The sequence below is a fragment of the Macaca thibetana genome, chromosome 17 (assembly GCF_024542745.1).
Source record: "Macaca thibetana thibetana isolate TM-01 chromosome 17, ASM2454274v1, whole genome shotgun sequence".
NCBI classification, from domain to species: domain Eukaryota; kingdom Metazoa; phylum Chordata; class Mammalia; order Primates; family Cercopithecidae; genus Macaca; species Macaca thibetana.
Window position 1 is genome coordinate 11360005 of NC_065594.1, and position 27350 is coordinate 11387354.

The 27350-nt window shown below is 42.6% G+C and overlaps 3 protein-coding genes across 6 annotated transcripts in view; 2 read left to right on the top strand and 1 right to left on the bottom strand.

Moving 5' to 3' along the window:
* Positions 1–10686, top strand: part of FRY (FRY microtubule binding protein) — a 272666-nt gene extending 261980 nt beyond the window's left edge. For all 3 annotated transcript variants that reach the window (XM_050766803.1, XM_050766805.1, XM_050766804.1), the window contains 3 exons: positions 1247–1357; positions 5927–6129; positions 6754–10686. In XM_050766803.1, coding sequence (XP_050622760.1) covers positions 1247–1357; positions 5927–6129; positions 6754–7012 — 573 coding nt within the window. In that variant the 3' untranslated portion in view covers positions 7013–10686. The remainder of the gene's footprint in view (positions 1–1246; positions 1358–5926; positions 6130–6753) is intronic.
* Positions 10687–15340: 4654 nt separating this feature from the next.
* ZAR1L (zygote arrest 1 like) lies at positions 15341–23558 on the bottom strand. 2 transcript variants are annotated; one of them, XM_050766906.1, is made up of 4 exons: positions 22856–23558; positions 22225–22317; positions 20394–20468; positions 15341–15663 (listed from the first exon to the last, which is right to left on the bottom strand). In XM_050766906.1, exons 1-4 carry the CDS (start codon positions 23507–23509, stop codon positions 15520–15522), a joined length of 966 nt encoding a protein of 321 aa, XP_050622863.1. In that variant the 5' UTR covers positions 23510–23558; the 3' UTR covers positions 15341–15519. The 2 variants fall into 2 exon arrangements, 1 of the variants encoding a protein (XP_050622863.1); XR_007720889.1 differs by lacking the exons at positions 15341–15663; positions 20394–20468; positions 22856–23558 and adding an exon at positions 22423–22563 and having other exon boundaries at positions 22274–22317.
* Positions 23559–27062: 3504 nt separating this feature from the next.
* The window catches only part of BRCA2 (BRCA2 DNA repair associated), a 98015-nt gene continuing 97727 nt past the window's right edge, over positions 27063–27350 (top strand). Inside the window, exon 1 of the mRNA XM_050766802.1 lies at positions 27063–27245. The gene's annotated coding sequence lies outside the window, so the exon portion shown is untranslated. The remainder of the gene's footprint in view (positions 27246–27350) is intronic.

Here is a 27350-nt window from a genome sequence, read left to right on the forward strand (position 1 = left end):
AGAATTGGTTCTCCCCTAAAGAGCAGGGAAGGGCTAGAAAGAGAAAGGAAACCATTCAGCATAGTCTTAGCATGAATTTTAGTAACTTTTAAGATTTAGGATCAAAAGTCTGTTAATAATATCAATAGAACATTCTTCCTAAAACCTAAATTCTTGTGATTTCTCTCCTTAAACTGATTGGGGGAAACAGTTTTAAGTCACCTTAGAAGCTCTCAATTCTGAGCTGCCTTCTTTGTAGTCCTTGGTAAAAGAAAGGCCCTATTTATCCTACCCCATTTGAAAACTGAACAGTGAAGCATTTAGTTTAAACCACATATTTAACTCACTTTCACTGGTGACTGCTGGCCATGAAATTCTGTTGAGCGAAGGCTGTTCCTTTCCTTTCACAGAATCCCATCCACTCACTACCTGGGAGCAAACTCATTCTTGGAATAAAATAGGCAAAGTGTAGAGGTTACAGCTCCAAGTTTAGTCGATCACTGGCATTGGAATTATTATTTTTCCCTCATAGTATACATAAGCTGTGTAAAGACCACACTATAGGGTACAGAGGCACAAATGCATCCCTGAAACATTTTAAATTCCAGAGGTATCTATGTGGCTCAAGGGCCATTGTGTATGATTACTTTTTGATGTCCTTTCCACAGAAATTTTCAAATGTGTTCGTAATTTCTTTTTTTAAAGCATTTTTTGGTCCCTTTTTATCTCTCTTTAATTCAACAAGTACTTACTGAGCACAGAGTAGACGTATCATCAGTAAGCCTGATACAGGACTCTGGAGGACCACGTGATTGTTATGTTTACAGGGGCCCAGGCGTCTACTGAATTTATAAGTTTAACACCTAAAACTGCTTAATGTTTTGCCTTTCAAATATACTTTTAATGAAAGGAAATTTTTCTGTTTAAAAATAATTTATAGCTTATAAAAATGAAGACAACCACTCAGCTATAATTGGTAGGTGTTTAATTGGCAAATATAATGGAAATTTGGCTGTCTACTCAGTCCCTTTATAGGTGCTACTCTCTAATTAGTCATCCATTACACAGACTATAATCGAAATTATACCGTGGATTTCTCACTGATATTTAATGACTGTATTTTGTTTTTCTGTTTTATTTGGAATAACAGCTGGTTATGTTTTCTTAATTAAAAAAAAAAAAAGTTTGTCTCCATTGAGATTTCACTAGTTATATGGGAATGATCCTTAATAATAACTATTTCTTCCCGTGCAATTTCTCTCTTTAGCAATTGGAACTGTGTCAGAGATTGTATAAGCTACACTTCCAGCTGCTATTGCTTTTTCAGTCCTACTGTAAGCTCATCGGCCAGGTGCACGAAGTTAGCTCCATGCCAGAGGTGAGTCTACGTGCTTTCCAACCCCACGTCCCACCACGAAAATCATTTCTTTTGTTCTTCCCCACTCCACCCCATTTATAACTGCCCAAGTGATTTTATTCCCGCATCGTTATTTTGCTCAAGCACAAGTCTGAAATAAACATGTCCTGTATGTATTTCTATTCTCATTTTTAAAAGCAAAGTCAGGAGTAGGTATGGAAAGTGAAGTGCCTTACAGTTGAAGAACGCGTGTAGGAGAGAACCTTCCTGTGGGTTATGCGCTAGGTGCCTTGCTTGCATCTCCCTGATCCTGGCCCTGGGGCTGGGCATCCTTATTTGAAGTTTCCATGGGTGTGGGTTTTCTTCTTTACGTTAGTTTTTCATATTTGCCCTTACCTTGAGGTAAGAAGGAAATGTCTGTATGATGTGTTTGGTTCTCTTCAGTTTCCCTGCCCTACTTAGCACCAGGATGTTTTAATATTTTAAAATATTTAAAATGAAATAATTTTTACTGCTGAGTGAGCCAAAATTTTTCTACAAATGAAGAAATACTACTGCAATGTAGTCAGTGGAATAATGGTTGTGTGTACTGGATACTATAGAAGCACAGAGGACTAACACCTCATTTGCCTAGAGGTAAGAAAGGTTGAAACTGAAGAGCTTGCTGGAGGAAACCACACCTGAGTGGACTCTCAGAGGGTGAGTTGGAGTGAGGGAGGAGCATTCCAGTAGAACAAACAGCATGGCCATAAGCCCGATGGGAAGAAAGAGAAAGGAACTACAAGCTACTTAGTATTGCTACAATAGAAGGTGCACCAAAAAGGAGCTATGAGATAAGGCAGAAGAGAGAGGGGTAAAGGCGAGATCATAAGACATGCTGCGCCTAGGAGTATTTCAGGTAGATCTCTGTGGCAGCTATGTGGAGGGTGGATCTGATGACAGCTAGACCAGAGACATGGAGACCAGTGATGAGGCTGCTGAAATAGTTCAAACAGAAGGAGAGAGTTTGAACTGGGACAGAAGTCCTAGGTATGGAGAGGAGGAAGGAAGTGTGAGACACAGGACAAAAGATCAATGAAACTGATGGGGGGATGAAGGAGAAAGAAGAGTTGAGGAGAGGATGACACTCAGGTTCCATCTTATATAAACCAGGTGACCAGTGGCACCAAAGCTGAGACAGGGATATAGAAAGAAGGACTGAGGCAATGCCGTGTCCAGACAGTCAAGCCTTCTCCCGGCTAGTCAGTTGCTGCATACTGGACAAGACCTGGCTTAAACGGTGACTGACATCTTGCAGGTGGTTAGATGTGAGGTCAGGGGAGAGATCTGGACAAAAGGCACAGATGTGATTGTGAACAAGCAGAAGTCAATTAAACCATGCCAATGACAGCAGAGAAGTGAGGATGAAGCCTGGAAAACCTCACCATCTGAGAGCAGAGGAGGAAGAGCCACAAGAGACAAACTACAACCATTTTACCATTTTTTTATTACTCAGTTTGAAAAAAGGAAAAAACTATACAACTTTCAAATGCTTATTTCAAGAGAGTAGGCCTTCATAACCGGTTTTCCTCTATTCAGTTACAAGTTGTCAGATAATGGGAATCAACTCTTCTTTTTTATTTGCCACATGGTCAAGATATACTTTTTTGGTTTTTTTTGAGACCAAGCTTCGCTTTTGTTGCCCAGGCTGGAGTGCAATGGCACAATCTCAGCTTACCACAACCTCCTCCTCCCACGTTCAAGCTATTCTCCTGCCTCAGTCTCCCGAGTAGCTGAGATTACAGGCATGTACCACCACACCTGGCTAATTTTGTATTTTTAGTAGAGATGGGGTTTCACCATGTTGGTCAGGCTGGTCTTGAACTCCTGAGCTCAGGTGATCCACCTGCCTTGGCCCCCGCGAAGTGAGCTGTGAGCCACCACGCCCGGCCAGGATTCACCATTCTTGATGCCATTAAGAACATTCATGATTCATGAAAGGAAGTCAAAATATCAACATTAACAGGAGTTTGGAAGAAGGTGATTCCAATGGACGACTTTGAGAGGCTCAAGACTTCTGTAGGGGAAGTAACTGCAGATGTGGTAAAAATAGCAAAAGAACTAGAATTAGAAGTAGAACCTGAAGGTGTGACTGAATTGCTGTAGTCTTATGATAAAACCTGAATGGATGAGGAGTTGCTTCTTATGAATGAACAAGTAAAGTTTTTTTTGTTGTTTGTTTTTGAGATGGAGTCTCACTCTGTCGCCCAGGCTGGAGTGCAATGGCATGATCTCGGCTCGCTGCAACCTCCACCTCCTACGTTCAAGCGATTCTCCTGCCTCAGCCTCCCGAATAGCTGGGATTACATGCCTGCGCCACCACGCCCGGCTAATTTTTGTATTTTTAGTGGAGACGGGGTTTCACCATGTTAGTCAGGCTAGTCTCAAACTCCTGACCTCAAGTGATCCACCCCCGTTGGCCTCCCAAAGTGCTGGGATTACAGGCATGAACCACCACACCCGGCCCAAACAAAGTTTCTTTAGGTGAAATTTACTCCTGGTGAAGATGCTGAGAACATTGTCAAAATGACAATAAAAGATTTACAATATTACACAAACTTAGTTTATAGAGCAGTGGCAGAGTTTAAGGTGATTGACTGTAGTTTTGAAAGAAGTTCCAAGGTGTATAAAATGCTGTCACATGCTACAGAGAAATATTTCATGAGAGGAAGAGTCAATCAATAAAGCAAACTTTGGCCGGGTGTGGTGGCTCACGCCTGTAATCCCAGCACTTTGGGAGGCCAAGGCGGGCAGATCACGAGGTCAGGAGATCGAGACCATCTTGGCCAACATAGTGAAACCCTGCCTCTACTAAAATACAAAAAATTAGCCGGGCATGGTGGCCCATGCCTGTAATCCCAGTTACTTGAGAGGCTAGGGTAAGGGAATCACCTGAACCTGGGAGGCGGAGGTTGCAGTGAGCTGAGATCGCGTCACTGCACTCCAGCCTGCTGACAGAGCAAGACTCCGTCTCAATAAATAAATAAATAAATAAATAAAGCAAACTTCTTTATTGTCTTATTTTAAGAAATTGCCCCAATCACCCCAACCTTCAGCCACCACCACCCTGATCAATCAGCAGCCATTAACATTAAGGCAAGATCCTCTACCAGCAAAAACATAATTACTCACTGAAGGCACAGAGGATTGTTAGCCTTTTTTAGCACTAAAGTGTTTTTTAATTAAGGTATGTACATTTTTAGACTTAGTGTACTTAGACTACAATATTGTGTAAACATAATTTTTATAGGCATGGAGAAATCAAACAATTGACATGACTCACTTTATTGCAGATGTCTGGAACTGAATATTTCCAAGGTATACCCGGTGTGTTTATTTATATGGGTACATGCACACACAGTGTTTAAATACTATATAAGTTTTAAATACTGTATATGTACACACACAATGTTTAAAACTTATCTAGGTTTAAAATAAGAAGAAATGTGCTTTCAAATTTAAAACTACATACAAAATTAAGATATTCTAATATCTTGTTTTAAAATATTATTTCAGTAAATTTTAAACCTACTTCTATAGTAGGTAGTTGTATTTAACAGGCATGTGTGCGAAGAAAAACTAATCCTTCAAAGCTTCAGTTTTTTATAGTTTGTACCATGAGTGAGTTGGGAATGAAGAGGAAAAGCAAAGATGTTGAATAAATAACTTTCCAAAGTAAACAGGCATCATCAACTTGCATTACAAAGAGAAAAAAAACCTTTAATTTTATGCCAATTTTTTAATGTTCTTGAGATCAAATTGCAAAACTACCATCTTCCGTAGTATATTTTGAGACACTTAGAAGTAACACAGGTTTTCTTATGCTTTACTTTTTAACACTCTGGATCCTTTGGTTCCAATACCTTCGAGGGAAAATATCTTTTACTGCTATAGCATTAATGCAAACATTAGTTTAAGATTATTCCTCCTCCTCAAAATTGTGTCTGCAGCACTTTCCCATGGCATGGAACCAAGAGTGAGAAAAACTTATTATTAGGACAGAGTCCTTGGTCACGATTACGTTTATTGAGCACTTAGGTGCTGGACTGTACTAAGCATTTTGTATACATTATTGCCACTTAATCTTTAAAATAAACCTTTAGGATGGCTATTATCTTCAGTCTCACAGATGAGAAAACTGAGGCACATAAAAGTCAATTAACTTGTCCATGTTCCTACAGTACACTGCAGAGCTGGCATTTGAACCCAGATCTTACTCACTCTTGAGCCTAATCTCTTGTATTCTTTCCTTCTGTATGTATTCCCTATTTAAGTAGAACTTAAGTAGAAACCATTTTAAATGAAGTCTTAATCTTTTCTATAAGGAGAGCATCTCAGCGGTTGACACGTATCCAATGCATCCAACTCCACAATCCCCTACACATACAGTGGAGTACAATGTCATCTATCCTATTTGAATTTACCAAGGTATTAAGCTTATGCTTAACCACACCCATAAGATCCTTTTTTTCTTTTTTTTTTTCTTTTGGGATATAAAATTCCCCCAGCACCTAAATATAGTTTTAAAAACCTTTTGTTTTTTGGAAACAGCTGCTGAATATGTCCAGGGAACTGAGTGACCTAAAGAAACACCTGAAGGAAGCCAGTGCAGTCATTGCAGCTGACCCTCTCTATTCAGAGGGTGCGTGGTCCGAGCCGACCTTCACGTCCACTGAAGCAGCCATCCAGTCCATGCTGGAGTGCCTGAAGAACAACGAACTCGGCAAAGCTTTGCGGCAGATCAGGGAGTGCAGGTGACTCTGCTATTTCTTGTAGAGGTGGTTGCAGGAAATGCGCACCTGGTTGTTACTCTGTCATGGTTGGATCTAGCCCACTACGGACAGCTAGATATTTTATAGGTCTCTTCTCAGATATTACCAATGCCAAACCGGAAACACTCAGCTTTCAGAACACTACATGTTGAAAGTGTGGGTGTTGGTTCTGGCCATTTGTCATCCCTAAAATGACAACATGCTGAAGCACTTCAAAATATACCTTCGTATAATTTTTAACTAACATTTGAACATATCCTTTTTGGTTTTGCCCCTACATCCTGATATTGTATTCACATTCATTGAAACCGGAAGGCTATAGCAAATAAGGTAAATGTTTTAGGAGTATTAGATTCCTTTCTGATATTTTTATACTTTTGATATTTTATCAAAATAATAATCTAAAATTGATTATGGTGATGTTTGTACAACTCTGAGTATACTAAAACCCACTGAATTGTGTACCTTAGATGAGTGAATTACCTAATAGGAGAATTCCATCTCAATGAAGCCTTTTCAAAAAGTAATATTCTTATATTAATGAAGACTCATAAGCTCCCAACTTTTTATAGTGCCTCTAATCTGTGCTATTATTTTTGACTGCAGAAGTCTGTGGCCCAATGACATCTTTGGAAGCAGTTCTGATGATGAGGTCCAGACACTACTGAATATTTATTTCCGTCACCAAACTCTGGGACAGACGGGTACTTATGCCCTGGTGGGGTCTAACCAGAGCCTGACCGAGATCTGCACCAAGCTGATGGAGCTGAACATGGAGATCCGGGACATGATCCGCAGGGCCCAGAGTTACCGAGTCCTCACTACTTTTCTTCCAGACTCCAGTGTTTCTGGCACTAGTCTCTGACAGGAGCCTCCTGTCCCCGCTGGGTTCCAAACTGGCAGTGCTGCCATGCTGGGGCGACGTCATTCGGTGTCTTCTCGGCCTTCAAAAGGCTTGGACAGACTGTTCTCCCTCTTGTTACCTGTAGGGCTTTTTCTAAAGAGGATGACAGAACTTCCAATGTGTAGCAATACTATAAGAACCAAGGTAGCTTAGAACGTCCTGGACAGACTCCACCCGTCACGCTGTGTGGCACAAATGTGTTACGTTTGACCGAGCATATGCAACTCACTACTGAAGAGGTGACTTCCGTTGCATACCAAAGCCGACTACACTGAACAGTACCTTCCTTTCTAGAAACGATTTTAGATTGGCAAAAGTGCAATGTTTTCTTCACTCACAAAATTTTATATTCTCAAACATGTACATTCTTTCCCTTTCTTGTTCCGTTTTCTTTTCTTTTTTCTTTTTCCTTTCTTTGGTGGGCTGAGAAAGGGGCAGGCAACATGAAGCTGGCCACTGAAAACTGTAAGACGGTCAAACGCTGACAGCCTGTGTATGTGAAAAGGGAATTGTAAACGGACTGCAATATAATGTACACTGTAATTTGAATACAATTACTGTATCTAAAAGGAGCTGCTATGAACTACCTTTCTTATGTTGTTAGGCTACTGTTTCTGAAAGCCCTGGATCTCTTTGCACCAAAAATGGTCCAGATAGACTCTTTTTAAGGATCTTGGCTGCTTTTTACTAGAAGGTTGCTTTTATGAGCATATTTATACTGCTGAAGGATGAGTGTTAATTTTAATTAACTTTGCCATTTTGTAGAGAAAACTATTCACAATATAAATTCCACGTCTTCTCACCTGTCAGGCATGCATATTTTAATATCTGTTTGGATAGCCAGAAGTAGAATCATAAAGGTAAAATATGAGTTGTTTCTTTGTTTCTTAAATGTCATATATTATGTGTAATATATATGTAAAGGGCCATTCTTAAGTTCTCTCCTTAAACTTAATGCTGTCAAGTGTTAGATGTGTGCATGTGAACTTGTTGCACAGCAGAAACATATTCAGAGTTTATCTATGTAACTTATTCACTCTGTAAATACATTTAAAGTTTTTGTGATGTAAGCTTAATTGATATTCTGTTCAGAACTTTCTTTAGACTAAAAAAAAAAAAAAAAAAAGAAGAGCAAAATACATGTTGACCATGGACTTTATTTCTGGTTAATGAAAATGTTTGTCCTGGGCACACATGAAGTTCTGCATGTGGATTGCCAAAGTAATAACCCCAAGGGGCACCCCTCACGTGTATGCTCTGAATGGCACCCATGGGGGTCATGCCATGCATGGCCCTGTGAAGCTGGAGGTAAGTATAATCTCTTTGGAAGTTGGCGTCAAAACTGTGAGCTTCAACCAATTCTGTGTAATCAACCAAAGAGAAAAATCAGAAAAAAGTGAGAGCTCTAATTCTCTGTAACCTATAATTAGATTGTCATCCTTCAAATTTGGAAATTGATTCTATAGTGAGCAGGAGAAAGTAGTAGAGTTTTAATTCTGTTACCAACACCTATCCGCTACCTACCCCACTAAGAAAACAGGAACACAGGGAGAAATATGTAACAATCTCAATTTTGCTGTCTTCCTACTCATATTTCACATGGACCAACAAATATAACTTGCTTTACTAGCATATGGCTACTGAATCATTGGCAGTAATATTCTAGGAGTATCCTGCAGAAGAGAGCCTAACCTAGGATTTTTTTAATGTTACCACAGATACAACTACTAGATTTTAATAATGTTCTGGACTGCTGACAACATATTTTTCTGATGATTTATTTTTTCAACTTGCCTGAAAGATGATTTGCTATGATTTGTAGAAAACAACTGAATCACGATCTCTCTGAAAAATACCTCATAACATAAAGGTTTCTGTGGGTAACTACAGTACACAACTTTCAGAGAGTTTTGTTGGGAGCCACAGTAGAAAGAACAGATTCATCGTGAATGGAATTTTCTACCATGCCTTCTTACCCAGCAGAGAACCACTACAATGTTTTACTCTTAAGAAAGAAAGAAAAAAAAGATTTCAACAGTTCATTGCAATCTAAGATATTAACATAGGAAGCAGTGGTTTGTGTTTTTCTCAATTTTATTTTTAAAAGGAGATGTATTAATGTGAAAGATTTCTTCTGCTTTTCCTCTATCTCTTCACCTCCTCTACTTTAAGTGGAGATGGGAAAAATTGTGTAGGATGCAGCCCCACTCCAGCAGAGCCCAGCAATAACTTAAGATCTACCAGTCAAATCTTGTTGGCTATTGCTCTGTGCCTGTTACTGAAGCATTAATGTTAATTGCCTTCCCCAGGGATACAAAGAAGTAGAGGTACCAAAGGAAAGGGTAGATATTTAACAGATGCCTCAGTGGTAAGAAAGATGCCTCCTTGTGTCTCACTGTTTTCTAGCACTGAAACATGATACACTTTGTATCCACCTGCAGAATAAAGCAATCTAGACAGGTGCTCTGTAACTTAGACATCACTTGATTAAAATTATAGTCTCCAAATATAGTGTTTTAGAAAAGGCACTGCACATTTTTAGAGGCACGTGAATGTCATTCCCACCTCTAACCCATCTAACATTGGTGAGATGTTAAGAAAATGTGCTGGCGTTGCTGTGAAATCAAGATGCCTGTAATTGTAGGCATCACACACATGCATGAACATCCACAGGGAGGTCTCAAGGCTCTTCTGGTTCCAAGTCCTAAGAAACAATGATCTTTTCAGTGAGCTGTAGAATTCTGGAAAGAATAAGGGTGCCTCCGGGCTGCTTACATCAATAACTTACACGTGCTTCCCGATGCCTGCCTTAACAACAAGAAAATTAGTGTCCACGGGTGAGTATTAGGGTGTGTTCATTGTATCTCAATGAAACTATTTTTTAAAGTTTTCAGTACATTTGTTTTAGATCAATTAATATTTGAATACCTATCATGACCCCGGATATTTCTTTGTTCAGTAGATATTTATTGCGTACCCACTCTGGGCTAGGCACTGTTTTAGAGGATACTGCAGCTATCAAAACAGATGTGGTCCGTGTTCCCATGAGGCTCCTACATTTGAGTGGAGGAAGATGTGCTTGTCTATGTTGGGTAATGATTAGTTCCATGAAGAACAAAACAGGGATACAGTGAGTAATGCGGACGGGGCTATCTTAGCTATCACTCTAATAGGGTGATGTCTGAGGAGAGATCTGAATGAAGTGGGGGATACAATGGATATCCAGGGAAAAGAGCATTCCAGCAAAGGGAAAAACACACGCAGAGACCCTGAAGGAGGAGCAGGATCACTTTGTCGAAGGGACAGCAAGGAAGCCAATGACCGGGTGAAATGAGTGAAGAGGGCGTTCAGAGAGGACAGCCAAAAGCTCTGTGGGCCACAGCAGGACTTTGTCCCTTGCTGAGCAAGATGGGAAGCCAGTGAATGTTTGCGGGCAGGGTAGTGACATGCTGTGACTTATGTTTAAAAGGATTACTCCATTTGGGATGATGAAGAGAAGCTCTATAGCAAAAGTTCTGTTGTGGTGGTTATACAGCATTGTGAGTGTACTCAATGCCAATGAATTGTGTACTTTAAAATGGCAAATTTTTTGTTATATATGTTTTGCCACGATAAAAATAATTTTTTTAAAGGATCACGGTGGCTGCTATGTGCAGAATAGACTGCAGACGGGCAGAGGTAGAAGCAGGAAGACTAGAGAGACGGCTGTGGCAATAGTGTAGTCACCAGGCGATGCTGGCTTGGGCTAGGGTACTAGCAACGGAAGTGATTAGTTGTGGGCATGTTTTGGAAATAGTTCAGAGCTAAAGCTGACAGGGCTTACCAATGACACATGGAATGGGAGAGAGTTTGGCCCAAACCACTGGAGGAATGGAGTTGCCACTAACTGAGATGAGGGAATGCATGTTTGGGAGGTAGAAATCAAGATTATTCTTCAGACATGTTAACTTTGAGATGTCTGATATCCAAGACAAGATGGTGAGTAAACAGGTGGATTTGTGAGTCTGTTGTTGAGGAGCAAAGTCTGGGCTAAAGACATACATATGGCCGGGACTGGGATTGCTCATAAAAATTAGAGTGCAGGTAATGGGCTCAAAATCTCAGATGCACATAAAATCATGTCGAGGACTTAAAACCCCAACACCCAGACTTCCTCTTCATTGATTTAATTGGTCTGAAGCTGTGCTCAAACTCCAGCGCTGTTTAAGATTCCCCAGATGATTCTAATCCACTGCCAAGATTGCAACATTGCTTTCTCCGTCTCAGACCTAAGAATCACCCCAGGGTATTTGTCAAAAATGCAGAATCCCTCAGGTTGACCCCTCTAGAGACCAATTTGGTAAATCCAGCGCAGGATCCCTCAAATCAGCATTGCAACAGCCACACTCCACTCTGAAAGACACTGAACTGGGAAAAACTTCCTACATAGCAAAGTGCTCTTTCTTCTAAAGCATACCCCCAATTGATTTTCCACGTAGGCTGCTGGTGTAGTGATTCTACCCAAATCTGCCATCGATCTTTTTGTAACTTTGCTTCCTACTCGAGGTCACAGTGAGTGAGTGGCTAGAATTTACTGCATCCACTTACAGATCAGTTTCCTGGCAGATGCCTGCTTGTCTGTCACCATCTTCTGTAATCCAGATCCCTCTTTTAACAGCAAACTTGCATGAATATTGTATTCGAATTTCAGATTCCAAGAACTTGGGCCACCTGGTGTGAACTTCCAGGCGCTCCTTGGCCAGGAGAATGAAGAGATTCCTCCTGGTCCCCTTTACTATGTCCAACCCTTCTCTCCTCATCTCTATTTCAAAAAGCCCAGAGGCTTCGAAATTCTTGCCATCTGGCTGTACTAGCCACCTCCTTCCCCAACCCCATCACTGTCATCCACAGCAGTGGCTGTGACTCTCAGCTGCATTAGAAGCACTGGGGAACCTTTTTTAAAATCCTGAGGCTTAGGCCTCCCTGCGGATCCCTTAAATCCTTTGTAATGCTCCTCTGATGATTTTGAATTGCAGCCGGGCTTGGGAACTGCTGACCTAAAGCCAAGCCCTCCTGCTTCCTGCCCCTTATTCATTGGAGAGACTACAGCTTCTTGCTCACCCCAGCTTCCGATGTCATTTCCAGGACTTCAGGAGTCTTGTGTATAACCTGTACGAAATCTTTTTTCTCTCATCCTGTTAACATTCTTACCTCCAGGCATTTTCACTCTGTTCTACCCAGTGATATCTGAGGAGAGATCTGAATGAAGTGGGGGATACAATGGATATCCAGGGAGAAGAGCATTCCAGCAAAGGGAAAAACACACGCAGACACCCTGAAGGAGGAGCAGGTTCACTTTGTCGAAGGGACAGCAAGGAAGTCAATGACCAGGTGAAATGCCATCCAATTTCCTGGCTATACCAAAACCTGATCCACAGCAGTAAGTGAACCAGGTCCAGATCCCACCTTCAGGCCCCCTACTCAGGAATTTTCCCAGTTCCCCTTTACTCCAGCCCCCACCCCTCTAACAATTCTCCTGTCATGAATATCAGTCTGTGGCCCTCACATGTCTTTACTCCCCTTTGGGGCATGTTTAAATTCCATGGGTCATTATAATCCCTCCCTTGCTGACATTCACAAGGGATGCCCTACCCCTGTCTTACTCAGCTGGTTCAACCCCAAGTCTGGTTGAACCTAAAACTGACTCTTCCCACAGCTGCACCAGAAGTGTGACATTACGAAGATGAAGATATTACTAGAATGCAAGTCACACATGTAGTGTCACACAAACAATGACACTGGTAATGTTACATTTCTAGTAATATCTTCACTACTAGAAGTGTCCTCATTACTAGAAGTGTGACGCTAGTATGCGACTGCAACCAGGAAAGTCTCAAATCTCAACACTATCGGACAATCTTGTAATACACTTATGCCCTTCCTGATCATTTCAATTTCCTAATGCCTGAGACAGTTATTTCTCGTATTTTCCTCTCTCCTCAGCATCCTGTCTCAGCTGATGGCTTTGCTTCATAATTCATTGAGTAAACAAATGAGTCTCACCTTCCCCACCAAAAATATACTTATCTTTAGCCCTATATTCTAGGTGCTTCATCCTTTTCTAATCAAAGGAATATCACTGCTCCCCTCAAGGGCCAATTGCTCCACTGGCGCTCTGGACCCCATCTCTGCTGCCTGTTCAAGGGCTTTGCTCCTGCAGGCATTCCCCTCTCTGCGCTGCCATCAGCTTCTCTAAATGATTCCCTTTAATACGCCAACATACTCAGTGCCTCCCCTTTCCCCAAATGCCGTTCTACCTATCACCAGTTTCTCTGCTTTCTTACAGCAAAACATCTAGGAAGTACTACTTCTCTTCACTATTTGGACTTAACACTGCTTCCATCCACACCATTCCATGGAAACTTCTCTCTTCAACCTCACCCGTCACCTCCATGCTGCCAAATCCAATGGACCTGTCGTCACCTTTCTCGAACTCCCAGCAGGATTTGACTCAGTTGACTTTCCTTCCTTCTGGAAATACTGTTTCTTCTTCATTTTCATCTCCTCATCCTCTTCCTATCCCTCTTGAGCTCACCTTTCATCTAACCTCTAAGTTCCTGCTACTCCAAGTATAGTCTGGGGCACCAGCAGCATTGATGGCATCTGGGAGCTTCCTAGATTTGCAGTCTCAGACCCCAGACCTACTGAATCAGAATCTTCATTTAACAAGCTCACTCAGTGACTCCTGGGATGTTAAGGTTTTAGAATCATTGCTCTAAGTGTTGGTATGCCCCCAGAGCCCTGTGTTGTACTCCCTTCTTTCCCGCTTCTGTGAAACTGTATTTTTAAATTTTTTTATTTCCATAGGTTGTTGGGGAACAGGTGGTGTTTGGTTACATTAGTCAGTTAATTAGTGGTGATTTGTGAGATTTTGGTGCAGGTGATTCCATCCAGGCCCATGGTTTTAAAAACTATTTATCTCCAAATCTATCCCTAACTCTGACTTACCTCCTAAATTCCAGATACATATACCCAGTAGGCTACATGACATCTCCATTTGGATGTCTCCAGCACTTCAGACTTATGTTGAAAACAGAAGCCCTTCCCCACATTACTAAATAGATCCACTAAAATAAGAGGTAAATGTATCGAGCCCTCAAAGTGACAGGCACTAATTATTCTAAGTGATGAACATGCCTCAACTCCTTTAGTTCCTATCTCTTGGTGGTGTGAGGACTATCATCATCTCCATTTTACAGATAGGTAAACCGAGGGGTAGAGAGTGACTTGCCCAAAATTATCTCTTAAGTACGGCAACCAGGATTTGCAGGTAGGTAACCTGACCCCAGAACATGCCTCCTACCTGGAATAGCTCTCAATTCCATTCACCCTACAGCTCAAAGCACAATATTAAGAGTCATTGTTTATTTCCTCCATCTTCCACTGCCAGCCCTGCACATTTTCAAACATTAAACCCATGCATTTCTCTTCCTCTCCCTGGCCACCACCCTTGTCCAAGCCATCAGTTTGCTCATGTGTTCATTAACCTCCCAACCGGTCTCCCTCTAAAGTGAGCTTTTTGAACTGAGAATGTGTCTGCACTGTTGAAAGCCCCTCATGGGCTGTCATTTGCTTAAACATGGCCTTGAGAACCCTTTGTGATCAGAGCCCCGTCTTCTGCAGCCTCATCCCCCACGTCAGCGCCAGGGGGATCCTATTCCTCAGCCCCTCAAGGCCTTTGCTCCTGCTGTTCCCTTAGATCAAAACCATCTTCTCCCAGCTCCCTTCATCCTGCAGGTGTCAATCTCATGTCACCTCTTCCCAGCCACCTTGTCTAAAAGATTACTCTCATAGCACCCTGTTTCCTTCATGGCATTTATCACATTCTGAACTTGAGAAGTATAAATGTAAGTGTGAAAGCATGAAGCAAGTCCTACTCTACCTGGTTTAAATCCTGGCACTCTGCTCTGGCCTCTGTGTGCCTCCATCTCCTCAGCTATGAAAAGCTACAATAGCTCCTGCTTCATATGGCTGCTGTGGGGAGTTACAGCAATGCACAGCACATGCTAAAGGCTGCCTCAGCATTTGCTATAGTTGTGCATACTTGAAGGAAGGACCTTGCCCCTTCATCATCTCTATATATAACACTTAGAACCAGTGCTTAGAACATCCGACTTACACAAATTTGTCAAAAGAATGGCTATTTTTCTTCATTAGTTCCCCTTCATATAAGTGACAGTATCTACCATTTCCCAATGCCATATATTGATGTTTTCACACTAGGATCACCAATTAATGTGGCTTCATGGTCTAGTGCACATGCATTTATTTTATTCTATTCACATTGTACAATTGTTACACAACCTACAAAAAGTACAAAAGCCTAGCCGTTTTCCAATGCCAGGTCAGAGCCAAGCTGCAAAAAAGGAATACAGCACAGTCAGTTACAAGAAGAGCTCAGAGGTCCTATACAAGTCACACTGTACAAGTTACATCACATGTTTAAAGCTGTAAATATTGCCACAGGAGAATCTCTTGTCTTTGCAGCGACCACACAGTTCTTGTCGATGAGGCCTCCTTAGATCGATGTGTCTTTTCTTTTGAGGACAGGAACAATGAGACTTTGAGCAGGTCTTTAGGAAACAAGGAAGAGTTTGGACACTAAATGATCAGTTTAGTGTTTCAAATGTAATCCTCAAATCACAGTACTGCTCCCTATTACCCTGTCCCTGAAATCTTCATCCTCTGAGTCCTACACGAAGGCCAAGACCAAGTTGTACAAAATTACTTGTATCATATTAAATGTCAAATATATTTTCAAGATGATCACAGAAGATATTCAAGAGAATACTGTGGAGCCAATCAAGACAACATAATGTAAAAGAAGAACTTAAGAGTTTTGTAGAATTTCTTCACTCTGTAGATTTTTATATTTGTAGCTGAACCAGTCAAGGCAACATAGTGTAAGAGAAAAAAATTAATCAAGAGTTTTATAGAGTTTCTTCACTATGCAGATTTTTAGATTTGTAGGCAGGTCAGGGTGAGTGGCAGTGGGTAGGAATTAAGTGAACATTTAAAAAAGACTAGAGCGGATGTTCTCAACCAGGGGTGATTTTACTCCATCTCCAACCCCAGTGGATATTTGGCAATGTCTGAATATATTTTGGGTTGTTAAAACTGGGAGAGAGGGGTATTCTGGAGGAAACTAATGTTTATTTCCAGTCGTGCCTAATCTTTACTAGGATATAAAACAGTGCCTTTCGACCATTATCTCATTTCTGTCTTCCAATAATTAAAACTAATATCCTATGGAAACTGGTACATTACCCTGGTTCCATCCCCCCAACCCTGCCAATCTTTGACATTGATAATCACTGTTCTATTTTCTACATGTCCCATAGCCGCACGGAATAAGTCAAGATGTACTTTTTTTTTTTGGAGACGGAGTCTCACTCTGTCTCCCAGTCTGGATGGAGTGCAGTGGTGAGATCTTGGCTCACTGCAACCTCCATCTCCTGGGTTCAAGCAATTGTCCCTGCCTCAGCTTCGTGAGTAGCTGGAATTACAGGCACTCACCACTAGGCCCAGCTAATTTTTGTATTTTTTAGTAGAGATGGGGTTTCACCATGTTGGCAACGCTGGTCTTGAATGCCTGACCTGAGGTGATCTGTCCACCTTGGCCTCCCAAAGTGCTGGGAATACAGGCGTGAGCCACCACGCCTAGCAAGATGTACCTTTTTGTATTGTGAAAATAGACATTTTTATTATTCTAATTGCAGTCTTAAACATGATTTAATCAAACTGTTCTGTTGAAGAATATGCCTCCTTATAAGAAAATTCTAACAAGTAAAACTCACATGGTGTTTACTATGTGCCTAGCACTCTCTTAAGCACTTTATATATATGAATTCATTTAATTCTCACAACATCCTTACAAAGAAAGGCTCAATAAAATAAGGATTTACCCTAAAGGTAGATTTCTGCTTCTGGAAATGGTGGATTAGGTAATTCTAACTAAGTCTCCTGGATGACTACAAAAGCTGAGCTAAAAATAACTATTTGGATCACTGAGAAATTATCAGAGCATTAGAGATGAAAACTCAGAAATAGGTGAGTGCTTGATATCTGGGACTGTTTACTCTCACTATAGATTTTTCACATGTAATAGCTAGCACTCAATCAACAATAACTAGGTACTGTATATGAGGAGACAGAACAACATACTTGAAAGCCAAGAGGACAGCAATAGACTCACAGGGTATTGAGTTAATGGAGTTCTCTGACACAGATTTTAAAATCACTAAGTGCTAATATGTTCAAGGAAATAAAACTAATATTTCCAGCAGAAAAATTGAAATTTTCTTCTAAAGAAATAAAAATTCTGGAACAGAAAAATACAACAAATAAAATCAATAGTTCAATGAATGTTTTAATCACAGATTAAAAAGAGCTGCGATGAGAAATGGAAGATGGTTTAGTAGATAATATTCAGCCTAAAGCAAGAAGAGCTAAAAGCATAGAAAATATAGATAAGCACATAAGAGACAGAAAGAAATATGGTGCAAAGGTCTAGTATGAGTAATTGGAAGAAAGAAGGAATAGGAGCAGAAGTAACATTTGAAAAGATAACAGTTGATAATTTCTCAAAAGGACTTAAAATCTTTAAGCTGCAGTTTCAAGAAACACTGTGAAACTCAAGCAGGACAATTACAAAGAAACTACAACTAGGCATATCATTGTAAAACTGCTGAAAAACCAAGGCAAAGAGAAGTAAGCAAATTTAAGAAGGGGAAAGAGAAGAGAAGATTACTTCAAAAGAGATGCAGTAAGAGCTACGTTGTTTCATAGAAACAATGAAATTCAGATCCTTAAAGGGCAGAAAGAACTATTTCCAACCTAGAAATTCTATGCCCAGTGAAAATATCTCTTAAAAAGGTATCCAAGGCTGGGCATGATGGTTCATGCCTATAATCCCAGTACTTTGGGAGGCCGAGGCAGGTGGATAACCTGAGGTCAGGAGTTCGAGACAAGCCTGGCCAACACAGAGAAACCCCGTCTATACTAAAAATACAAAAATTAGCCGGGCGTGGTGGCATGCGCCTGTAGTCCCAGCTACTGGGAAGGCTGAGGCAGGAGAATCACTTGAACTCAGGAGGCAGAGGTTGCAGTGAGCCGAGATCATGCCACTGTGAGACGAGATCATGCCACTCCAGAGGTTGCAGTGAGCTGAGATCATGCCACTCCAGCCTGGGTGATGGAGCAAGACTCTATCTCAAAAAAAAAAAAAAAAAAATATATATATATATATATATCCGGACAAAATAGAATTTGTCACCTCCAGACCAATACTATGGAAAACATTAAATTTCAAGTCAAAGGAAAGTGGCCCTAGAAACAAGAAGATACAAAGAATAACAGAAATAATGTGTAGCTAAAACTAAATGAATACTGAGTATACACAACAATCTTATAAAATTTTAAATATAAGTAAAATAAGTATACAATAATAGCATATAAGTTAGGATGTAGTTAGAGTGTTCTGGAGTCATTGCATTGTCTGTGAAAGGCAAGATTAGGCCAAGCGCAGTGGCTCACGCCTGTAATCCCAACACTTTGGGAGGCTGAGGCGCGTGGATCATGAGGTCAGGAGTTTGAGACCAGCCTGGCCAACATAGTGAAACCCTGTCTCTACTAAAAATACAAAAATTAGCCAGGCGTGGTGGTGGTGGGCGCCTATAGTCCCAGCTACTTGGGAGGCTGAGGGAGGAGAATCACTTGAACCCGGGAGGCGGAGCTTGTAGTGAACCAAGATTGCACCTGCACCACTGCACTCCAGCCTGGGCGACACAGCAAGGCTGTCTCTCAAAAAAAAAAAAAAAAAAAAGCAAGATTAACAATTTAGACTTTGACAAGTCAGACAGTCATGTTTTTTCTATGGTAACCATCAAAAGGACATTAAAAAATGATAGAAAGGAAAATGAAATATTAAAAAAATTCAAGTGAACACAAGAGAAAAGAAAAAGGGGTGGAGTAAAAAGAAAATACATTTAAACCCAGTTTAATAAGTAGTTATATCGAATATCAGACTGAGAATGTCAGACTAGAAAATCAGAGGATGAATCACTTATAAGCTAGTTTTCAAAATATCATATATTTTATTTATTTATTTATTTATTTTTGAGATGGAGTCTTGCTCCGTCACCCAGGCTGGAGTGTAGTGGCACCATCTCAGCTCACTGCAACCTCCACCTCCCATGTTCAAGCAATTTTTCTGCCTCAGCTTCCTGAGTAGCTGGGACTACAGGTGCCCGCCACCACGCCCGGCTAATTTTTGTATTTTTAGTAGAGATGGGGTTTCACCATATTGGCCAGGCTGTTCTCAAACTCCTGACCTCATGATCCGCCCACCTCGGCCTCCCAAAGTGCTGGGATTACAGGCATGAGCCACCACGCCCGGCCCATTTATTTCTACTAATTATAGAAAAAGAAGAAATATTGTTAACTAAGGACTTAGATTTAAAAACATATTGATTACAAAAAGCAAGTTAAGGGCCGGGCGCGGTGGCTCAAGCCTGTAATCCCAGCACTTTGGGAGGCCGAGACGGGCGGATCACGAGGTCAGGAGTTCGAGACCATCCTGGCTAACACGGTGAAACCCCGTCTCTACTAAAAAATACAAAAAACTAGCCGGGCGAGGTGGCGGGCGCCTGTAGTCCCGGCTACTCGGGAGGCTGAGGCAGGAGAATGGCATAAAAACCCGGGAGGCAGAGCTTGCAGTGAGCTGAGATCCGGCCACTGCACTCCAGCCTGGGCGACACAGCGAGACTCCGTCTCAAAAAAAAAAAAAAAAAAGCAAGTTAAGGATCTCACCCAATTCTGTGAATTTCTAAACATTGGAGACACCATAGAATCCAGTCAGAGCTCTGATACTATCCACCTAAACTTGGGAAAGTTATTTTTGAACTTAGCGTTCAGATCTAATAAAATGGAAATAACATCTCCCACAAAGATTAGATGACAGGAGGTAATGCATGTAAAGCACTATCTCAAAATGTGGCATGTAGTAAACAATTAATAGCAGTTACCTTTTACATTACTACATTCTAACTATGCCGAGGGTGTCAGAGGACAAACACACACACACCCCATAAGGCAACTTGAAATAGTGAATCTTCCCCTCTTTCCCTTCCAAAAAGATGCAAACTAGAATTTATGCTTCCATTTTTCTAAAATATAACATTTCAAACATACAGAACACTCCTATACCAATATCCAGCTATATCAAATCCTAACATTTTGTCACAGAGGCTTCATTTTAGGAATGAAACATTGTAGACACAATGGAAGTGTTTCATATGCTCACCTGACATTGGATTGCTTCTACTCGATAAGGGTTAAAACTCTTTTGGCATTTACAACAGAGTTGTTTGAAATAAACCTAAAGAGAAATATGTTTTTTTCAAAATACAAGCTTTTATACATACCCACACCCTGCAGAGGCTCCCAGTTCTTAATTTCAGTAATCCATTCCCTTGCCTTGTATCTTGCTTTTACCAACCTCTACCCTTGAGGTTTCAAGGTATACTAGTTCTTACTAATCACTTTTTCTTTGAATCTAATTTTCCTTACCCGTAAAATTGGAATAATAACCTCCGCCTCCTGGGTTCAAGCGATTCTCCTGCCTCACCCTCCCGAGTAGCTGGGATTACAGGTGCCTGCCACCACACCTGGCTAATTTATTGTCTTTTTAGTAGAGACTGGGTTTTGCCATGTTGGCCAAGCTGGTCTCGAACTCCTGACCTTAAATGATCCACCCGCTTCGGCCTCCCAAAGTGCTGGAATTACAAGCCTGAGCCACTGCACCCAGCTGGAATACCATTATTAATACTTACTTTTTCCATAGTTCTGAAAACTCCCCAATAATGTACACCAAGTACCACAGTAGATACTCAATGGGAAGTGGCCGTCATACTTTTTGTCCTTGTCTTTTAGCTCTTACATGTTTCATTTTTCAGTATTTCCCGGCTTAAACTTTAAATTACTTGTGGTTACCTATCAATACCACCTGCTTTCAAGGTTTTGTGCAATTTCCTGTGCACATTTTCCCCCTGCCTTGCTTGGTGAACTCTTCCTCCTATTTATTCTGTAAAATCCTGCTTGGACATCAGGCTGTCTTCCCTGAGACAGGGCTAATCCCCTCCTTCCTGTGCTATCTCTGTACTGCTTCCATATGAAGGATGCTACTGCATGTATTGCCAAATTACATTTGTTTCCATCACTCCTATCAAAATAAATTCCTTGAGAACGAGTTCTATGTTTTGTTCTTTGTATCCTAGTGCCTTGGAATGTTTGAATTAAACTCGTTTTTCTTCTGGCAAGAGAAGGAAGTAAATTCAACTTCAACTTTAAAAATCTATTCCCTCTCTAGGTCTCTAGTAAATAGCTCGTGTGAGAAGTCAGGTTTTCATCCGGAACTCAATGCCTCTTTGCCCTCTCTCTCCACAGTCCTTTGGCCAGTAAGGCAATTTCTAAACAGGCGATAGCACAGGGCGTTCGCACTCAAATGCAATAACATCGGGCCATGTAGACTGTTGCAAAACGAGGTGCACAGGGCGAGGAAAAGAAGAGGAAGCCTCAGGGGCAGCCTGCTGTTCTCAGTCTCAAACAAGGGTCTCTAATGACCAGAGCCTACGGGATTCATGAAGATAAAGAAATGCAGAATTTAATGTGAAGTCTTTTCCAATCCTAATATGTTGGCAATTAAATTAGGAAGGGGGCAAAGGAAACCCTAGGCGTAGCCTAAGTCTCTTACAGGCAAATCTTTCCAGTAAGTTTTTTCACTTATTGCTCCACCTTGTGGACAAACAGTGGACATTTCCTAGCGCTAAGGCCCAGACCTATTCCAAGCACACCAACTAAAAAACGGTTACAAAAACTTCCAGTGTACACAAGGACAAAAGCTCATCTAAGTAACCTGACATTTTGTCAACTATAACGCCAGAGTATGGTTCGGAAACTCAGATCCGATTCAGTTCCATTCGTTCACTGAGCACTTCCGGTACACTTGGCACTGGTGATGCCACCAAGATCAAGACAAGACTGTGACAGTCATGCTCCCTCAGGAATCAGATTCTTCCTCGCTTAACGTCTGTGCCCACCCCATCCTCCTCTCACCTCCTACTCATTTTACTTACCTTGTTCGTTCCGGAAATACACCACACGTAAGCACTCTCCCACCTGGTCTTACAATCTTTACAGTGAAAATAGCCATATTTGGGTTCCAAAAACTGAAAAGAAAGAAGAAAAGTACTTTACCGTCATGCAAGGGGGAAAAAGCCAGATCCTTCATTATGACTTTGTATAAGGAAAAAAAATGACTTCTTTAACCTCACTTGTATCTATTCTCAAGACTACTGCATTCATTCAGTTTCTCATCTCTCATAAAGATTACTCTGGGATTCTTTTTGCTGCCGTCTTTGGTACTTTTCCAATCCATTTTCCACAATGCTACCGGCACAATCTTCCCAAAACGAAAGTCTGATTTCATATATCACAGACTCGAAGCCCTTCTTCGTCTCCAAACCCCCCAGTAGCATTAGTTGCCAGACTGTTGGTTTTCACAGGCTTAGTTGGGTTGGCACCTATTTTACCCAAAACTTACCAAACATACAGGCCACGTGAAATGCATATTTTCAGAGCTCCCTCTCCTTCACCAAGTACGTGGAAGAACAGAGAGAAGATTTTGCTCTTATTGCCCCCATAGATGGAAAAGGAGGGAGAGGATGGGGCAGGTCGAGGACTAAGAAGAGGGAACAGAGGATCCACCTGGAAGTTGGGCCTCCGGAGAGGCTCCGTGGCGGCGTCTCCCGGCACCTGCTTGCTCTTCGTTTCCTGAGGGCACAGGGCGTCTTTCTCCCCCGATTCCTCCGGCTGCCCAGGTTTCTCCGGCCTGTCAGCTTCTGACCTCGGTGGTGATGGCTGCGGCTGGCTGGCCTCCTCAGGGCCTGGGAGCGCCTTGCTCTCCGCGTGGTCCCCATCTCTCCGCAGGCGGATCAAGCACCTGCGGCCGGTGCCGGGCGAAGTGACCCCGCAAGCTGGCAGGGCCTCCCGGGGGTCTCTGCCGTCCCAGGGGGAGCAGCTGCTGAGGGTGCGAGGCCCCAGCGAGCACTGCACAGCCTTGTCCACCCGCGGGCTCACCTGCACGCCCACCTCCTTGGTGTTGGGCTTGCACAGCCGCGGGCTCAGGCTGGGGTTCATCTGGGAGAGGATGGCCTTAAGCTGCGCCCTCTTGTAAGGGTCCATGCAGTAGTCAGGGGCGTTCGCGGGCACCAGCAGCCCTGGCCTGGCCAGAAAAGTGGGGGGACCCATATTTTGCCTCCAGTCGGGCTGTTTGTGCCCTGAGAGTCCAGGCTGGCCCAAAGGCACTGTGTTTCCATAACCCTGGTACAAGCCATAGGGAACACGGACAAAGCGCTCCATCCGCTCAGCAGGTGCTAAGGCGCAGCCTAATATCCTAGCCAGTTTGTTTGTGTCCTTATTTTGCCTTCCTCCTTCATCCGCCCCTTCTTTCTCCTGATCAGGTTCGTTCAGATTCATTCCTGGCTTTTCCATTTATTTCAGATTCTAATGGGAGCTGCCGCCTATTACCCTGATTGAGGGAGAGAAGCTCTATCTACAGATGTCTAATTGCCACCTGATTCCTACCTAATTGCTTTTCCCTACCTCTTCAATTCACTGCTCAGGGAATCTTTTTTTCAAAGCTGTTTTTCATTTCCAGCTTATTCACACATTTGCTTTAATTAATGATTAATTCATATATTCCTGTAGTGACCATTCTAAAGATCCTTTGTAAGGTAATGTGGTAATGTTAGGTAATATTTTAAGGTACAGCCATTATGGACAACAGTATGAGGTTCCTTTAAAAAAGTAAATAGAAGTACCAGATAATCCCGCAATCCCACCACTGGGTATTTACCCAAAGGAAATGAAATCAATACCCTGAAGAGAGATCTTCACTTCCTTGTTCGTTGTAGCATTACGCACATTAGCCACGTTATGGAAACAACCTAAGTGTCTGTTAGCAGATGAATGGATAGAGAAATTGTGGCACATATTTATACAATGGAATATTATTCAGCCTTAAAACAGGAGATCCTGGCTGGGCGCAGTGGCTCTCCCCTGTAATCCCAGCAGCTTAGGAGGCCAAGGCAGGTGGATTCACCTGAGGTCAGGAGTTCGAGACTAACCTGGCCAACATGGTGAAACCCTGCCTCTAATAAAAATACAAAACTCAGCCGGGTGTGGTGGCATGCTCCTGTAGGCCCAGCTACTCGGGAGGTTGAGGCTGAAGAATTGCCTGAACCCGGTAGGCGAAGGTTGCAGTGAGCTGAGATCACGCCACTGCACTCCAGTCTGGGCAACAGAGAGAGCAAGACTCCATCTCAAAAAACAAACAAACAAACAAAAACAGGAGATCCTGCCATTTGCAACAACATGGGTGAAACTGGGGGACATTATGCTAAGTGAAATAAGCCAGATAGAAAACTACTGCATAAACTCACTGATATGTGGAAGCTGAAAAAGTCAAATACATAGAAGCAGAAAGTAGAAGGGTGGTTACCAGGGACAGGAAGTTGGGAGGGATGGAGAGAGACTGATCAGAGCCTAAAATGTTACAGTTAGGTAGAATGAACGAGTCTAGAGATCTAATTTACAGCATAATGACTATGGTACTGTATTTTATACTGGAAATTTTCAAAGAGAGATTTCAGGTCCTCTCACCGCACACAAAAGAAAGGAAATTATGTGAAGAGATGGATATGTTAATTGCTTGACTGTAGTAATCATCTCACTATGAACATATATCAAAATATGTCATGCACATTAAATATATACAACTTTTAGGAAATAATGGTTTTTGGGGTTGTTGTTTGTTTGCTTGTTTGAAATGGAGTCTCCTCGCTCTGTCTCCCAGGCGGGAGTGCAGTGACATGATCTCGGCTCACTGCAATCTCCACCTCCTGGGTTCAAGCGATTCTCCCATCTCAGCCTCCCGAGCAGCTGGGATTACAGGCACATGCCACCACACCCAGTGAATTTTTTGTATTTTTAGTAGAGATGGGGTTTCATCATGTTGGCCAGGTTGGTCTTGAACTCCTGACCTCAGGTGATCTGTCCACCTCAGCCTCCCAAAGTGCTGTAATTACAGGCGCGAGCCACCATGCCCAGCCGGAAATAATGTTTTTAATAAAAATTAAAGCATATTGTAAATTGAATACAAATAGTACATTGAGCAGCTGCACTAGAAGATAATAAGTAAGAAAGTCTATTATGGTAGAGCTAATGAGTGGCAAGTCCCCGGTACAAAGAGAACAAGAAACATAAAGGTATAGGGGGGTGTACATAATGAGAGAAAATGTATTTCTGAGACTTGTGTGAAACGCCACGGGTTCTCACTAGCCCACTCCTAGTGAGACACCCTTCCCCCCAAAAAAGGGGACAAAGCAAATTGTTCTGATTTATAGGGTGAATAAATCACAGGTTAGTTAAGTGTATGAAGTCAGACTAGAATTCAAACCTGGGCCTTACTACCAGGCACATTACTTAACTACTTGATTCAGCATCCTCATCTGACAATACTGACCGATTTATAGGATTATTGTAAGATTAAACACGGTATTGCTTGAAAACCCAAAGCAGAATGCCTAACTCATAAAATGTTCGGTAAGTGGTAGCTGTTATTAGTAAGGATCACAGACGTATTTCTTTGCGAATTAGAGCAAAAGCTTTAGAATCTATCTGCATTAGTAAGGCCTCCTGCTACAGCTAAGGATTACTGATTATCAAACTAACATGGTCCTTAAGGAACCAAGTGGAGCCCATCCTTTTTCTAATCCAAGGTTGCTTCTGTTTACTGCTCAAGCACCTTCTGGAAGCAGCAAAGCCCCCATAGGAGCAACTCTCACTTACTGAATCTATTTGAAGGCTTTGTAGGTCTTACAACAAACCCTATTCAGCCTTGTATTAGGCATGTTACAGAACCAACGAATTCAGAGATCAAGTCAGGTCTTCCAGTTCAGCCTGCGAGGAAGACAGGTGATCCGAATCCTAAGAATCCAAAAGATGGGCCGGGCGCAGTAGCTCACGCCTGTAATCCCAGCGGTTTGGGAGGCCGAGGCAGGCGGATCACCTGAGGTCGGGAGTTCGAGACCAGCCTGACCAACATGGAGAAACCCAGTCTCTACTAAAAATACAAAATTAGCCGGGCGTGGTGGCGCATGCCTGTAGTCCCAGCTGCTCGGGAGGCTGAGGCAGGAGAATCGCTTGATCCCGACAGGCGGAAGTTGCGGTGAGCCGAGATCGCGCCTCTGCACTCCTGCCTGGGCAGCAAGAGCGAAACTCGGTCTCAAAAAAAAAAAAAAAAAAAAAAAAAAGAATGCAAAAGATACTACCAAGGCCTGCGGAGCGAGGTACCTAACACTTCATGAGCGAGTTAAGATGGGTTTCACAATTTTTCAAGCTTGGAAGTCTTGAACACCTGCTACCCAATAGCAGCACAGCTACAGGAACTAAAATCTGATTTCAAATAACAGCCCCGCCCACTACCACGAAGTGAAGTCATCCGCAACCACACACCGACCACTGTAAGCTTTTGTAAGACTAGCTCGCTTTAGGGAACAGGTCTTGAGAGAACATCTCTTTTAAGGTCAGAACAAAGGTCTTTCAAAGGTCCCAGGTCGTGTGCCGAAGGCGCCCACCCAAACATGACCTAGAGCAAAAAGAAAAGGATGGGGGACTTGGAGTAGGCATAGGGGCGGCCCCTCCAAGCAGGGTGGTCTGGGACTATTAAGGGTCAGCGAGAAGAGAACACACACTCCAGCTCCCGCTTTGATCGGTCCGATACTGACGGCTGTGATGCCTGACAAGGAATTAACTTTCGCCACACTGAGAAACACCCGCGCGGCCCAGCCAGACCTGACTTCCGGGTGGTGCGTGTGCTGCGTGCCGCGTCACGGCGTCACGTGGCCAGCGCGGGCTTGTGGCGCGAGCTTCTGAAATCAGGCGGCAGAGGTGGAACTGCTGTGGCTGTGCTGCGCCTCGGGTCTCTTTTGCGGCGGTGGGTCGCCGCCGCGAGAAGCCTGAGCGGACAGATTTGTGACCGGCGCGGTTTTTGTCAGTCTACTCCCGCCAAAAAAGAGCTGCACCTCTGGAGCGGGTTAGTGGTGGGGGAGGGGGGGTGGAGACGGGCGCGTCTTCCTCAGTCCCAGTCCAGCGTGGTGGGGGAGCGCCTCACGCCCCGGGTCGCAGCCGCGGCCTCTTG